The sequence below is a fragment of the Motacilla alba genome, chromosome 15 (assembly GCF_015832195.1).
Source record: "Motacilla alba alba isolate MOTALB_02 chromosome 15, Motacilla_alba_V1.0_pri, whole genome shotgun sequence".
NCBI lineage: Eukaryota > Metazoa > Chordata > Aves > Passeriformes > Motacillidae > Motacilla > Motacilla alba.
In genome coordinates this window covers 12,975,113-12,990,115 of record NC_052030.1, presented here as the reverse complement: position 1 = coordinate 12,990,115, position 15,003 = coordinate 12,975,113, and the positions used below count along the sequence as shown (strand labels likewise).

At 46.9% G+C, this 15,003-nt stretch overlaps 1 protein-coding gene across 2 annotated transcripts in view; it reads right to left on the bottom strand.

Moving 5' to 3' along the window:
• GLT1D1 (glycosyltransferase 1 domain containing 1) overlaps positions 1 to 14,570 on the bottom strand; it is a 32,011-nt gene extending 17,441 nt beyond the window's left edge. Inside the window, exons 1-4 of one of the 2 annotated variants that reach the window (XM_038152157.1) lie at positions 14,276 to 14,570; positions 6,288 to 6,436; positions 4,236 to 4,341; positions 1,900 to 1,951 (exon numbers count right to left, since the gene is read on the bottom strand). In XM_038152157.1, the coding sequence (XP_038008085.1) occupies positions 1,900 to 1,951; positions 4,236 to 4,341; positions 6,288 to 6,436; positions 14,276 to 14,343 (375 nt within the window). In that variant the 5' untranslated portion in view covers positions 14,344 to 14,570. The remainder of the gene's footprint in view (positions 1 to 1,899; positions 1,952 to 4,235; positions 4,342 to 6,287; positions 6,437 to 14,275) is intronic. The other variant, XM_038152158.1, reaches the window with a different exon arrangement.
• Between the last annotated feature and the right edge of the window lie 433 nt (positions 14,571 to 15,003).

The following is a 15,003-nucleotide window of genomic DNA, read 5'->3' as shown; positions in this document are numbered from 1 at the left end:
TTCAGAGTTCAACTTAAAAATATCTGTTCAATCTTCAAAAAAAAAAAAAAAACCACAATAAAGAGAAACAAAACACATCAGTGTGATTTTGACTATTAAGTATCAGAACTATTACATACGTTAAGTAACTGCAAAAGCCAACAATGTAATTTATATTTACTATGTCCATTTACGGCATCAATGAATCAATTTTGAAACAAACACAATTACCAAGTTAGTACAAATATATTTTTTAGTTTGTCTCTGTATCCTTTCTTTGGATCATTATCCCATTTTCCTGGAATAAAACAAATTTCAACTGTCTAGCTGAAAATCAGCTCCAGCTCCCAAAAAGCTGCTGGTCTTGGAAGAGTGGCTTTGCAAATCCACTTTATATTTATCCATAATACAATTTATAAACTTTCAGAAACTGCTGTCAAATATAAAGACTTGCCTAGGCTGGGAGACTGGTGCCTGGTAGTTATTGCAGAGCATTCACAAATAAAAATTACAAAGTAAATTACCCTAAAATAGCTGTAGTAAAAGAGGTAATTACTACACTTCCAAAATCACTCCTGAAGCACTGTTATTTAATTTAGGTGATTAAAGAAGCAATTTCCTATTTCAATATCTTTCTGTAACTCCAACTGTGGATTTGTGGAATTTTTGGGGTTTTTTTAATGAAGACAAAATCAATTCAGAAACAAACTTCACTTCTTGAACCAGTCAGCTCAGGAAATAGGAAGCCACAGAAGTGATTTTTTGGGTTTTTTTAATTGCAGAGATTTTGGTTTTCCCTGTTGTTCCTTTGGGGCTGCCCCCCACTCCCCTGCCCAGGCACTGCAGTTACTAAAACTGAACAGGGAAAAGAAACTGGAAGGAAGGAGGTCCCTTAAAAAGTCATCTCCAAGCTGCTGACAGATGGGGAGGAGGTGGTTTCTGAGAATCAGGGTGAGCAATGTCACCAAAATGCCACAGAAAAGCAGCAGATCCCCAGGGGAGCGAAGTGGGGGAGAAAGAAACAGCTCCGAGCTGCAGGGGAAGCCTGGGGATACTCCATGGACTTCATCCTTCCTGGGCTTCAGTGTTCAAAGGATTGAAAAATAGCAAAAATAGTTTAACACATCATGACATTGTTTTATTACTCAACACTGGTCCTTCTCTGAGTAACACTTTGCATTACCCACCAGGATGAAAATGATAAAATGATAAAAGCCCCTGCAAGCCACGGGACAGCACTGCGAGCTGGAGGCCAGCTCCAGAATGCAACTGCAGAGAAGGTGAGCAAAACTCCAGAGTGCAGTAATGGTTATCCTGTGAGGAAAATCAGAACCGAAGAGGTGCCAAGCTCTTTGTGCCAGCTTCTTGCATCGCTTGTTCAGCCTCAGCTGCTGTTTCCCGGGGTGGGGTGAGTGGAGCCAGCCCCTGGCTGCAGGAGGGAGGTCCTGCCTTGCTGGTTCCATCCCAAATGTTCCTGCTTCCCTGTCACAGCGAATCTAATTCACCTCTGCAGCTCACCTTAAGAAGCTCATTCTGTTTCCGGAGCTGACGAAACAAGTATTTTCAAATTCTACTTCCCAATTCTTTATTGTAACTAATGCTGTCTGGAGGAATTTTGTCAACATAAAGTTGAGCAAATGATGCCAAAAGAAACAGTTTGGCATCAGGAGAGACTCGTAACAACAAATGATTTGTTTTAAATGTTACAGAGAAACACTTCCTGAACTGCTCTGCACTCTCTAATACCACCCAGCTTTTAATGCCAGATCCCTCTGACTGTACATCAACGAGAAATGCTTTCTCTGAAGGGACAAGCAGGGCTGGGAACAATGCAGATTGCTGCAGTTCTCTGGCACTATTGAGGGCACATTTTAGGGCATGCATATCTGCTAGCACAGTAAGCACATCCCACAAACATACCCACTGTGCCGCTGCCAGCTCCTTCATCTCCACCGTGAAAGCCACTGCGAACCTGGGGAAATGGACAGAAACGGCTGGGATCATCTGCTGAAAGTGTTTGCACGTGAAAAGTACTGCAGAAAAAAGCCTCAATGAGAACAGAGATCAGGGGCTGGCAGAGCTGATCCCAGCTGACAGAAAGAAAGCAGGCTGCAGGCTTCCCCCTTGTTCCAGCAGAAACCCTGGGCAAAGCAGCAGCAGAACTTGAGGGTCAACTGGAGCCCCTCAGCCTGTGGAAAACAAGGCTTGAATGGCTCCTTCACACGAGACCCTTCTGCTTAGCAAAACACCTTTGCTGATTCCTTGAATATAAAAGAGAGCTCATCACACGTTGCACTGATGGTTCAGTGCTTTCTTCCATGTAACTTCTGAAATGTTTCTGTCTGACCCTTGAGGGTTTGAATAAAGCACCGCAGCCACAACCAGGACAGAGCTTCTCCACTGGAGATGTCATCATTTGATTGTGTCGAAATCACCACAACCATTCATTAAATTCCCATAAATGCTGATTATAACTCCTACTTGTGCTTGTTGAAACAAACCTTATTCCCCTACGTTTGTTCTGTAGGATCTCCATAAATAACGAATTTCACACACACAACCTGACAGCTTTGAGGTCATTAAAGCCCCTGCAAATGCCTGCTCTGTCAAGTTGCACATGCTCCCTTCCCAGATTTTGCAATTATCCTTTCAATACATCACATTAACAAGCATAAAAAGATGTTGCTTCTAAGTCTACAAAATACTGTTCAATAGGAAAAAAAAATACCCTAGAGGGGTACAAGCACCATTCAGAGGGATTTGATTAAAAATGAAACGCTCACAAGGCTAGACAGTGCTCAATAGTTTGTTTTATGGAATGTGTGGGATATTGTACTGGACAAGTAATCTACAATTCATGATGCTTTCTGCTTAGAACCCTGCAATCAATAAAGAAAAAAAATCAATGTTTCTTTGAATAACTGTGCAATGAATAACACCAGTGGTGCTACTGGGGAAGAGGCACATGCAGAATAACTTCCAGAAGACTGAGATGCTTTTCCTGTAGCAGAGAGAATATTGTAAACTGCATGGGGATGTCACAACACATTGTGAAATATCATAGATAATGCAAGCTATTAAGGTATAGTTCAGGTTCCCAACTCAATACCATTAGAAAACATTCAGTAAAGCAGTTTTTGTATTAGCTGTACTTGTGACAGACCACATTTGAAACAGGGATGGATCAAATGGGCACACTCAGAGACTGCTTTGATGCATTCCTCATTTTGCACAGTGCTGAAATCTATCTGACACATTAGATATCTTTTTATTTTCCTTCAGACCTGTTTAAAGATCAACTTCTGATTACTAATAACAAAAGTAAACAAGTGCATACATTTTTTCCTGAGTGGAACCTTAAGCTGCCTTCAGCTCTGAGCCACGCTGAGACACAAGAACGTGCCCTAATGATTTTTCAATGAGTGTGATTAAGTGCTGTCTTTAAAATCTGTTTACTTACCACGTTTTATAGGGGATCACAGGCAGAGCAGCACATCTCTGCCAGTGTTAAGTGAGCCAAGAATAGCTGGGAAATAGAGCGGTGGCAGCAAGGATAAAGCAGGAGAGAGAAGCCTGGAGCAGATCCTGCCTGACCAAAATCCATCCTGCTCTGGGTCTGCCAGCACACAAAGGCTTCCACCCCCACGAGCAAACACTGCTGAAGTCAACAGACCTTTGGATCAGTCAGGAGAAAACCTCTGTTCTGGGCATGTTGGAACTATGAAACATGCTCAGAAGTCCTTTTAGTTTTTAGTCATTTCCTCTGGTTTATGACCAGTTCTTGGTCTGATGACTACACTGGAATGGCACTGGATTTAAAACACCCTGGAAACACTCCCTTGTCATTTCCCCTAAAAACTGACAGAATTTGCTTAAAGACTTTTTCAGCCCCTGCTTCTTTGCTCATGGGCCCAGGGAAAGGATCAAATTAGCAGGAGAAAAAAATAAAAGAAAATAAAAAAGTGCTTGTACCAGAGAGATCCCCTTTTCAACCCGGCACTGTGTCAACAAGCTGAGTGTGAGGACCAGGAAATACAGAACAAATGGACTGCACACAGACTGCATTTTCTGATCAAACTGTTCCACTTCCACCACTGAATCACAAATAACTGGTAAAGGTCACAAGGATTTCAGAAGTCCAGCCTTTTCTGCTGGCCTCCACATCTTCCAGGGGTGCCAAGTATGGAAAACTCCCTAAAAGATCTGCCACACAAAAATGCCAATTCCTGCCAGAAATCTTCCACCCCTGCTCTTACCTGGCTCTCTCCAGCACTGCTCCCATTACCTGGCGTTTCTCCTTACATTTGATATCTTCATTGACATCTGTCCCACCAAAGATGATTCCAAAAGGAATTCTGCTCCCTGCAAAGCAAAGAGAAGATGGCCAATGTGTCCATGTAATGACCAGGACTGAAAAAGTACATTGATAACACTGTCTCACCTATCTGAGCAAAGACCTTTGAAAAGGAAACTTGAATTTTAATTTTTTTAGCACTTTAACCCCACACACAATAACTGTGCACTTTCACAGGACATCAAACCCAATGGGAAACAAAGTTTATTGAAAAAACCAGAAAATGTACCACAGACTCCACATTTGTATTTGAAAGTTACGTGAGCTGTGAGATCAGGATTTATTAGCATTGCTAATTTCCTCATTACTAAATGAGAGAGCAAGCAAAAAGAATGAAAGACTAATTACCATTCTGGCTACTGGGAGAATTTCCTTGGCATTTGTTGATATTGCACTCCAACATTGCACTCTGTTGATATTCCACTCAGGTGGAGGGAAGTGATGTGCACTATCAGAGCTCCACTGCCTCTAATCTTCCAGAGCCAGACTGCCTGCAATGCCATCTAAAATATGCACGGCCTCTTTAATGAATTAAGAAAGTGAATAATTATGATGTCAACTGTTAGTGTGTTGATCCTGTAGACAGAGTTTCCAGGGGGAGGCCAAGCAGATCAATAGGATGGCAGCAATGGTGGTGCAGTCACCGAATTCCTGACTGCCCCAGGAGCCAGGAATGTTCTCTGAATCCTTTCCCCCCCGAAGTCTGCGCTTTGCACTTTGTGATCAACTCAGCAGTCTCACTGTTACTGTCCTGCCTTTCAGAGATGTTGGGTTTATTTTTCTTTCAGTCACTGCGGATGCTTTTTAGAGCAGTGTAGCTGATTTATTTAACTCCTGGGCTTTTGGAAATATCAGGCCTTCAGGTCACTTGGGACTTGAAAAGATAACAGCAACAGCTTTGGCCATTGCCATGCAAGTTTAACTCCAGCAAAATTTTACTCCAATAAAGAGAAAATTCAACTTTACCTTTTGCTCCTCAGCAAAAATCCCCAAAAACCCCAAAAAAGATGGTGCTCAGACTTTCCATAAGCCTCCTCCAAAACAATTCAAGGTCTTGTCAAAAAACCAATCATCTCAATGTCCCAGCCAGCCTTAATTCATATGTGAGCACAGCTCATTTTACAGACTTATTTTGTATTTGCATTTCAGGTCCCTGCTGAAATGAGAGCCCCTCTGGAACAAAAGCAACCCAGGCACAGCAGACATGACGATTCAGGCTGGCTGCAGAGCCCAGAACAAGCAGGGGGCACGGCTGAAGTGTCCCACCCAGGCAGCAGAAGTGCCCTGAGATCAGGGGAAGCTGCACTCTGTGCCTCGTCCCGTGAGCAGATGCTGTAGCACGAGCTGGTCTCAGCTGAGGATGCACTCTGCAAGTTCCTGCAATTCCAGCAGCTGACTGCCTGTAATTTTCAGAGCCAGTGCTCCTAGTGTATCATTAGTGGCAGGTTGAAATGTTGCTCTACGTGGCTAGAGAGAATAGGAAATTTTATTATTTGTCTGATAACATGCTGTCTCCTACAGTTTAGCTGACAGCAATGTTATTTCACACCGAAAAACCCCGACTCATTTTGGAGCAGAAATATCAAATTAGCCTCCCTGCTTCCTTCCATTTGAGCCCAGGCCCACTTAGCCAAGCCATTGTCCTCTGAAGGAACACGTTTGCTGAAAGGATCCTAACGCTAATGTAACGCTCTCATCCTGATGGAGTTAAAGCACTTAATTACCAAGAGCACCGTGTGGTTTAAAAGTACATTTATTCAGTTCTCTCTCTATCAGATCTCCCATTGAGAGGGATCTTGAGCATTGCTGAACGTTTCCTGGAGTGGATAAACAGAGTGAGGATATTCTGTGAGGGTTTATACCTTTATAGCCATTTGTAGCAGCCAGGATTCATTCTCTTCCCTCGCAGCACTTTTTTGGAGGTGTTTTTATTGCGGAGCAGAAAGGGGATTACCTTGCAGCAGCCTGCCTGCTTTGTAGAGGTGAATGGCCAGGGCTGCATCAAACTTGGCTGTGGAGGTCAGGTTTGCTATGGCAGCTGGACTCTCGTACATGAAAGCATCTTCAAGAACACAGATGTGACCTGCAGCGTGGAGATGATTCCTTCATTGTGGAACAAACAGAAAGAGAATAGAGAAGCCACTATTAATGTTACGGGCACACCAGTGTATGAAGCAAACTCAATCAAAGCCTTTTTCCCTAAACTTTGCTCTGACTTCCAGCTTTATGCCATTTTTGTTCAAGCAGCCAGGAGCTGTTGGCAAGGCTGGGTTTTCCCTGGAAGATTTTTGTTATCTTCACCACTGTGAAGCCACAGGCACGCGCCCAAGCAAGGTAACACCGCATGGGCCGAGCCTGGTCAACACAACTCCCAAAAAGCAGGAGAAATGAAGTATGCCAGGACCCTTCCAGACTCAACTTATTATTCTGAAGCCCTCCTTTCGAAGAGAGGTGTCAGAGTTTTTGTGTCAGACCTCCTTTTGTGTCAGACCTTGCTCTTAGAGATTCTCAGCCCCTTGCTCTGGAGAAAGGACACCAAGAGAAGAAAGCACAAACATGTCCAGCTAGCCAATGCTACTAAAAATACAGACCATCAAAAATGAATGCATCAAGAAAGCCAGAGAGTTGAACTGTGCTCCCCTTCAGTTTGACGGTGGGTGGAATTGCTTCTTGTCCCAGCTCACCCACTTATAAACCAGGCAAAGGATGACTGAAGTATAAGCAAAAAAAACTACACAAAAGTAATGACACAAATACCCTCACTAATTGCTTTAAAAATCTCAGTTCCAAAAAGAAAAAACGAAAATACAAAACAACAACCCCCTGGCAGTCAGCTGAGCCATGCAGTGGTCCTCATGTGAGAACTCTGGTGCAAAGGCTGCCAGGGCAGGAACGGATTGATTACAGAGAGCTCCACTCCTGCCCTGAAAGCAGAATCAGCCCTCAGTGTCCCCAGGAGCAGCCCAAACCCCAGAGCAGCAGAGCTGTGTCAGCTGAACGGAGCGTTTGCACTGCCAGGATCACACAAATCCAGGATCCATATTGTGGCAGCTGATTGATTCCTCATCGTGTATCAATTGTTCTGGCATTAAGATCCTGCTAGCACACTGACTGCCTGGGTAATGCTGGCTTTCATCTCCCGATCATTGCATGGCCTCCCAAGAAATGGGATTTTCTGTCCTGCAGAAGTTAGTCACTGCTGCAGAATTGGTGCTAAAAGTGCTGTAAAATGTCTGGAGGCCTGGGAAGGAACGTGCCAGCACCGTGCCAGACAGAGCTGCACTGGCACAACACATGGTGCTGGATTTCCTCCTCAGCCTCCAAAGAAACTGCTGTTAATTCCACTGTTCAAAACGAGACCAATGAATTACGATAGCTGCTAATAAATAATAAAACACAGCCACATTCTGAGCCCCTTATTTACACTGCTGAGCAATTCTGAACAGCAGTTGCCCCATGAGCTGGTTCCAGCACCTGCCTTGCTCCTGACAGGGGCTCCCCGTTTATATCACAGCAAGGATGCCCAGATCTCCAGCTGTGGAGGGAAAATCTCCCAGGCAAATCCTTGGGATGCTCGTGCATGCTCTCCATAATTTCACAGGTGCTCATTAATTGGTCTAAAAGGGTTTTTTCCCATCAGCATTCCAATTACCATAAATCACTATCGTGTACAAGCAACATGTTTGCACATTACAATTAATTTGAAAATAACTCTCTCAGGACATCAGGAATCAAGAAACTCAGCCAGGAATTCCAATCAAAAGTGTTTTTTTTTTTTAAATAGACTAGGGATGACTACTTCTCCTGCACACTTTCCACAGCTCCACGTCTCCCTGGGGAATGCCAGCTGTTTCTCAGTAAATAGAGAGGGACTCCCTCAAGTGCTCCAAGGCTCAGAGATTGTGCATTACCTCTACAACTGCAACTTTTTTTTTTTTAAACACATTTTTATTCTACTCAGGAGCACGGAAAAAAATTTGCATACATCTTTAGAAGGAAAAATAAGCAAATATTCCCAGAATAATTCAAATTCCCAGATTTGAAGAGGCCTCGATCCCCTGAACATTCCATTGAGTTTGGGGTCATTAATCACAAGCCTCAAATGATGCACCTATGGAAATCCATGTGTGCAGAAGCTGAGTTATTGGGTAGCATTTAAGTGCTGAAATTTACAGCCCTATTTTCATGTTTTCTAAATGGCTTTTCACCTTTAGGACCAAAAAAAGCAGGCTGATTTTCACACATATGCTGTTACCAAGGAGCATGATTAGGGAGGGCTGCAGAGTGGTTGCGGGGATTTTTCTGGAAGACTGATCTGTGTGTGAAGTCACAGATGTCCCTGAAGGAAGCCAAGGCAGAAGAGACACATTCTCCACATCTCTTCTCCTCCTGGCAAACGTCTATTCACGTTATTTTGCCATTTCATGAACAAATACTTTGTGAACGAGAGATAAAAATTAGCCCAGCTCCTGCTGTCTGGGGATCAAAGACGGCACGGGAAATGCCAAATCTCAAGGCTGCATTTTCTCTCTGCCACAGTTCCTGCTACAGGAGAGAAATTCCCAAGGTCTCAACAAACCCTGAACGTGGCTTGGATCTAGAAATCACCTTGCCACATTCTCCCCTTCTCCCAAAACTCTCGTGGAAAGCCAGTGCCATGGCCTGGGGAAACGCTGTTTCTGCAGTGGAGTTGAGCTGTCAGATCCCAGGTTTTGGGTGTTTTTCTAGGCAGAACACAGCAGGGAGAACTCCAGCCACTCAGCAAATGTGAGAGAGCATTTTTAGGAGTACATTATACTGCTACTGCTTACTCTGATATTTACACACACCTGAGTATTGGACAAAGTATTTCCCAGTCCCCCTCATTTTAGCATTCAGGAAATTAATTTCTCTTTTGTTTGGTACATTTTTTATATTCTTTGGAAATCACAAAGCTTATAAGTGAAGCTTCAAGTGTGTTCTGTGGGTCTACACTGTGTGCAGAGATCCTGCTAAAAGGTACAAGCCTTTTCTGACACATTTTCACTTGCAGATTTCTATACAAAAACCATTTTTCTCTTACACATCTCTGAAATACCAAGCGATGTTTTGCAATGTTTAATTTTTTATTCCCTACATAATTGATCACCACTTCTCACTTCTCCTGGCTAGCAGTCTGCCCTCCTTCAGCACCAATCTGCAGTTCACAGGTTTTCATGTAAGGAAACACTTTTAGAGCTCCAAACACAGCCTGGCTGATGAGAAGGCACAGGAGTTGAAAGTGTGCTTATTTCTAAGGATCATGGTTGTGAAACTTGCTCTGTTTTCTGTGATGTCTTCCTTTCAGAAACATTTACCTTCTAAATTTCACCTGATACTGATTTAATGGCATTACTTGCAGACAAAGAATGTTTGATTTCCAAAAAGTTCCTGGTAGGTGGAATCACTGACACTTCTTGAATGGCACAAAATAGGCTTCATCCAAAAATATTAATTATCTTTTTCCCTCAGCTGTCTGTTCTGCACAGCAGCTGTGCACCAACTACTGTTAAATGTATATGCAATTCAGAGCTTGTTAAGGGAGCAGAGTCATTCCACTGCCTCTCAGGAACTTGGCCAGACCTGAATACTCACAATTCCCACTGAAGCTCATCAAATTACACGAGCTGCAACCCTGCCTGATCTCCTGTTTTCTTTGTAAATGATCTTATTTTTTCAGAATTGTTAAAACAACATGTCCTTCATTTCCCTCTCAAACCTCTCCTTGAAGCAACATAGACAAATTGCAGTGGCATGAGAGAACTGTGGATAGAGTACACTGTGAATCACAGAAATTAAGAATGCGAGTGAGGAGGGGGACCAGCTCCTCCTGTCTCTGTGTTCTGAAGTCAGGAGCTGAGCTTTGGAAGGACCAAAGAACTCTGCAAAGCCTGAACCCCTGTTACAAACAGTTCTTGCCGTGCAAACCGTGCTGGGGAGCAGCAGCACTGGGAGCAGCCCTGGAAATGATGGATCTCACACCAAGGTGCAGATGAACAGCTGTCCTGCAGGCTCTGCTCTGGGAACGGCCACGCAGGGCCAGCAGGGATGTCCCAGCCTGGGCAGGGATGTCCCAGCAGGAATGTCCCAGCCCTTGAGCAGGGCCAGCAGGGTTGTCCCAGCCTGGGCAGGAATGTCCCAGCAGGAATGTCCCAGCAGGAATGTCCCAGCCTGAGCAGGGATGTCCCAGCAGGAATGTCCCAGCCTGAGCAGGTCTGGCAGGGATGTCCCAGCAGGAATGTCCCAACCTGAGCAGGGATGTCCCAGCCTGATCAGGGCTGGCAGGGATGTCCGAGCAGGGATGCCCCAGCCCCTGAGCAGGGATGCCCCAGCCCCTGAGCAGGGATGCCCCTGAGCAGGGATGCCCCAGCCCCTGAGCAGGGATGCCCCAGCCCCTGAGCAGGGATGCCCCAGCCCCTGAGCAGGGATGCCCCAGCCCTTGAGCAGGGCCAGCAGGGAGGTGCAGCAGCTCCCACAGCTGCCCTGAGGACAGGAGGATGCCCTGCCCCGGGAGAGTTCTCCTGTGGGATCCCAACGCTGGCACACAGAGTAAAACAAAACAGCAGAAATGCCTGGATTACTGAATGACTCCAATAAATGTCTGAGCTCAAAACCAATTGTCCAGAGGAATGATAAGCACCGCTGGATTTGTGGTTTTAATTCTCTTGCAGCTGATTACCTGGAGATTTACAGAATGGCTGTCTCAACTGGCCAGTTAATGAGAGCCAAAACAATTCCTCCCTCTCCAGAAAACATTTACATATTGGCAAAACAGTTAATCTAAATCTTTCTAATTAACCTATTAATTCCAGATTTCTATTCCTCCTTACTACCAAGTAATAAAGATGAACAAAACATTTCAAGGGGCAGGGAAGAATAATTTCTTTTCTTCCTTGACACCTCTTTGATCTCATTTCTAAGGCTGAACAATGGCAGCCTAAGCAAAGACTTTTGCTCAGTGCTGTATTTATTCATTGCTCATACTTTTTAAGGTGATTAAAGATTATGCACACCAATAGGAAGAAAGCCCACAGCACATTCATTATACCACTTGTTTTAGCAAGTTGATTTTTAGCCAAATTAGATTCTGGTACCTTTGTCACCACTTACTTTAAACTCAGGAAATGAATATCTTATTTATGAAAAGATGAAGCAGTTATTGGAAGAGCTGTGATACCATAAACAGAGTATACACTGTGATATTAAGCCATAAAATTAATCTATGCTGGCAAGTGCTCAACCCAGAGACAACATCCTTGTTTCATTTATATTTAACCAAAAGTTCAAAATTAAAAAAAAAAACAAAAAACAACTAAACAAAACTTCCCAAGCACACACACAGACACAGCTGAGGCCAAATATTAATTGGAATGTGTATTTTATGTGCATTAACAGACATGGCAGGCATGGCAGATCAGTGCTAGAGGTGACACAGCCAAGCCTTTGGCCACACACACAGGTTTTGTGGGGTCTTTTTTAATGGCATAAAGTCTTAAGAAAACCAGTATTGGATAGAAATATCTGCACAGGATGCTTTTAGTGATGGCCTGACTAGCCTTTTAATCAGAAAGATGGACTTCATTGCTAGCTAATACTCTTTACTTTTCCCCGATCAGAATTTTCTTTCCCTGAAGGCTCATTTATATAATTTCAATAAATAACACTTAGAGCAGGTGATAAGACAGGAACTGAACACGACACGAGTTCTCTCAAACACCATTTCTGCTGGAATCCTTTACCCAGCTTGATTGTGAACGTGAATTAAGTTTACCTTTCATTATTTCCTTTCTGTTTGAAGGTCTGTGCGCATGAGAAAGCAGAGTCCACTTTGTGCGAGGAATTCCGACACTCTGTGGGAGGAATTCCTACATAATTCCAACACTCTGTGGGAGGAATTCCTACATTCTGTGCGAGGAGTTCTCACACTCTGTGTGATGAATTCCTACACCTTGTGCAAGGAGCCCCTGGGAAGCAGCAGGACGCTCAGCAGGTGCCTGTGCTGTGCACGGGTCTCTGGGGATTGCTCACCCAGCTGCAGCTGCCTGCACTGACGTGGTTCTATGCCACACCATCTGCCAGCTGAGCTGCTGTGCCTCGCCAAGTCCATGCCCTTTCACCCCCAAACTCATCACCTGTCACAGGTGCAGCCACCAAAACCGCTGCTTGCCGGGGTTCAGGTGAAGGCACCTTGCTAAGCCACTCCACCTCAGGGCAGTGTGCTCACATACTCACTACCAATATCAGGGCAATTAAAAGAGTTGGATATAATACGTGAACACTTGCTTTTCTGGCTTATTCAGACTTATTTCAACTAGAAACAATGCAAAACCTGCTTTCCACTAGATTAGCTCTGAACAGCTCCAGTCTAAATGTATGTCTGACTTCCCTCAAAGCAGAAGAAGGAGGTAAGGAAATATTTAATTGGTAAAGGTAGAGTAAATAACCTTGTAGAGGGAAAATGAGCAGTGATGTGTCCAACAAGAACTTGTCCTGTAGTATCCAGTGAGAGCAAAGGGTAAGATAGGAAAGGAAATGCAGAATGCCACAGAAACTCTGCTGGAATGTACAGGCATAAAAAGAAGTGTGTATATATATATGTGTGTGTGTGTATGTATGTATATATATATAAACACATGAAGAATTTACTTGTTTGTCTCAGAATTTTAGCAACAATTATTGTTTTAAAATAGCAAAACCTTCAGCTTTCTCTGGAGTTTCCATCTTCAGTGCCTGGGTGACAGGACCAGCAGATATGTCCTGCCAGTACCTCGTACAACAGAGCAGCCCTGCAGGAGTTGGAGGCTGCACTTGGCGTGACACAGGCAGCATGAGAACTGAATGTCTGAGGATGTCTGAGGATGCTTGTTTGTGTAACATCACACACGAGATAATGCCCAGATCAAGGTCAGGGAATCTTGTAATAGCAGAATATCCCAAGAGATCACCCGAAGACAAACAACCAAACTGTGGACGGCTTTTAGATAAGATGAAACCAAATCGTTATTTTGGGCCTCAAGAGGACAAAACCATTGGGAAATTGTTTAATTTTTATAGTGACTCATTTCTTTTACAGCTGACGTGCACAGTGAAGCCCCAGCAGCAATGCTCTCGGCCACATCCCTTTTCTACGTCACGGAGAACGCTAACCGGGGACATGAGGGATGTTTCTGCGGTTCTGCTCGCCGGAGCGATTTCCCAGCGCTGCAGCGCCGTGTGTCATCCCCGCCAGCGCAGCCCGCGGCCAGGGCAGCCCCGGACCGGAGCGGCTCCGGCACAGCCACAGCCGGGCTGGCTCCGGCAGCGCCCCGCCGCCCTGCACCCGCCCGTGCCACCCCCGCAGCCGCTGCCGCCCCGCCGGGGCTGCGCGGGACCCGCCGCGCTGCGGGGCGACAGCGGCCCGGGCTGCGCCGGCCGTGCCCGCTCTGGGCACGCACCGGGAGGGCAGCGGGAGGGCACCGGGCCGGGCAGCGCCGCGGCGGGGCGGTCGCGCCGTGTCCCCGGGCTCTGCCGCCGCCCCCCGCACACCCCCGGGCCGCCGGAGCTACCGCACACCCCCAGGGCCGGCGGAGCCGCCGCCCCCTGCACACCCCGGGGCCGACGGAGCCACTGCCCTCCGCGCCCCCCGGAGACACCGCACACCCTGGGGCTGACGAAGCCACTGCCCCCCGCACACCCCCGGGCCAGCGGTGCCGCCGCTCCCCGCGCCCCCCGGAGGCACCGCACACCCCCGGGCCCCGCAGCCGCCGCCCCCCGGAGGCACCGCACACCCCCGGGCTCCGCAGCCGCCGCTCCCCGGAGGCACCGCACACCCCCGGGCCCCGCAGCCGCCGCTCCCCGCGCCCCCCGGAGCCGCCGCCGTGCGCCGGCGCGGGCCGCGCATGGCGGGCTCGGAGCGCAGCGCATCCTCGCCAGGGCCGCCCTTACCGGATCCTGGCGGCCGTGGTGGCGTTGCCGGTCTGTGCCCGCAGACACGCCAGCAGCAGCAGCCTCATTGCGGCCGCTCCGCTCCGCCCGCCGCCGCCTCACCTGCCCGCGGGCCCGGAAACGGCGCTGCGGAGCGGAGCGGGGCCGGACCGGCCGCGGGCCCGGGCCCTGCGCGACCAACCCGAGCGGGGATGGGCCAGCCTTGGCAGGTGATCCCGGGCAGAGGGCACCTGGCTACCGAGCCGCAAGGCTTGGCTGCCTTCCCACACCTCCGGGCAGCGCTGCGGGCCCTCGCTAGCCAGGCACGGGTCATGGCCGGGAACGTCAATTCAAAGGATGAGGAGAGGAGAGCAGAGCATCTCTGCCTCCTGATACCACCCAGGAGGTGCCTCAGGCTGGTGCAGGAACGCCGTTAGGAAAAACGCTAACCGTGGGTAAGGTGCCAAGCACAGAACAGCCGGAGGAACGAGCCAGGCCGAAGAGTGAGGCAATGGGAGGGTCAAAGACCACAAAATGAGACAGAACCCAAGGTGCGTGAGAGCAGGGAAAAGGCAAGAAACCACAGCAACAGGCAGAACCCAAGATACAAGAAACCAGGGAAGGAAAAAGAACAAAGCTGACCTCCAGATGAAGCATATCCCAAACCAGCAAGCCAGTCTTCAGGATAAAAGGACCCCAATTACAGAGCACAGCTGCTGGGGTAGAAGGGTGAGAGGCCAGCTGAGGGA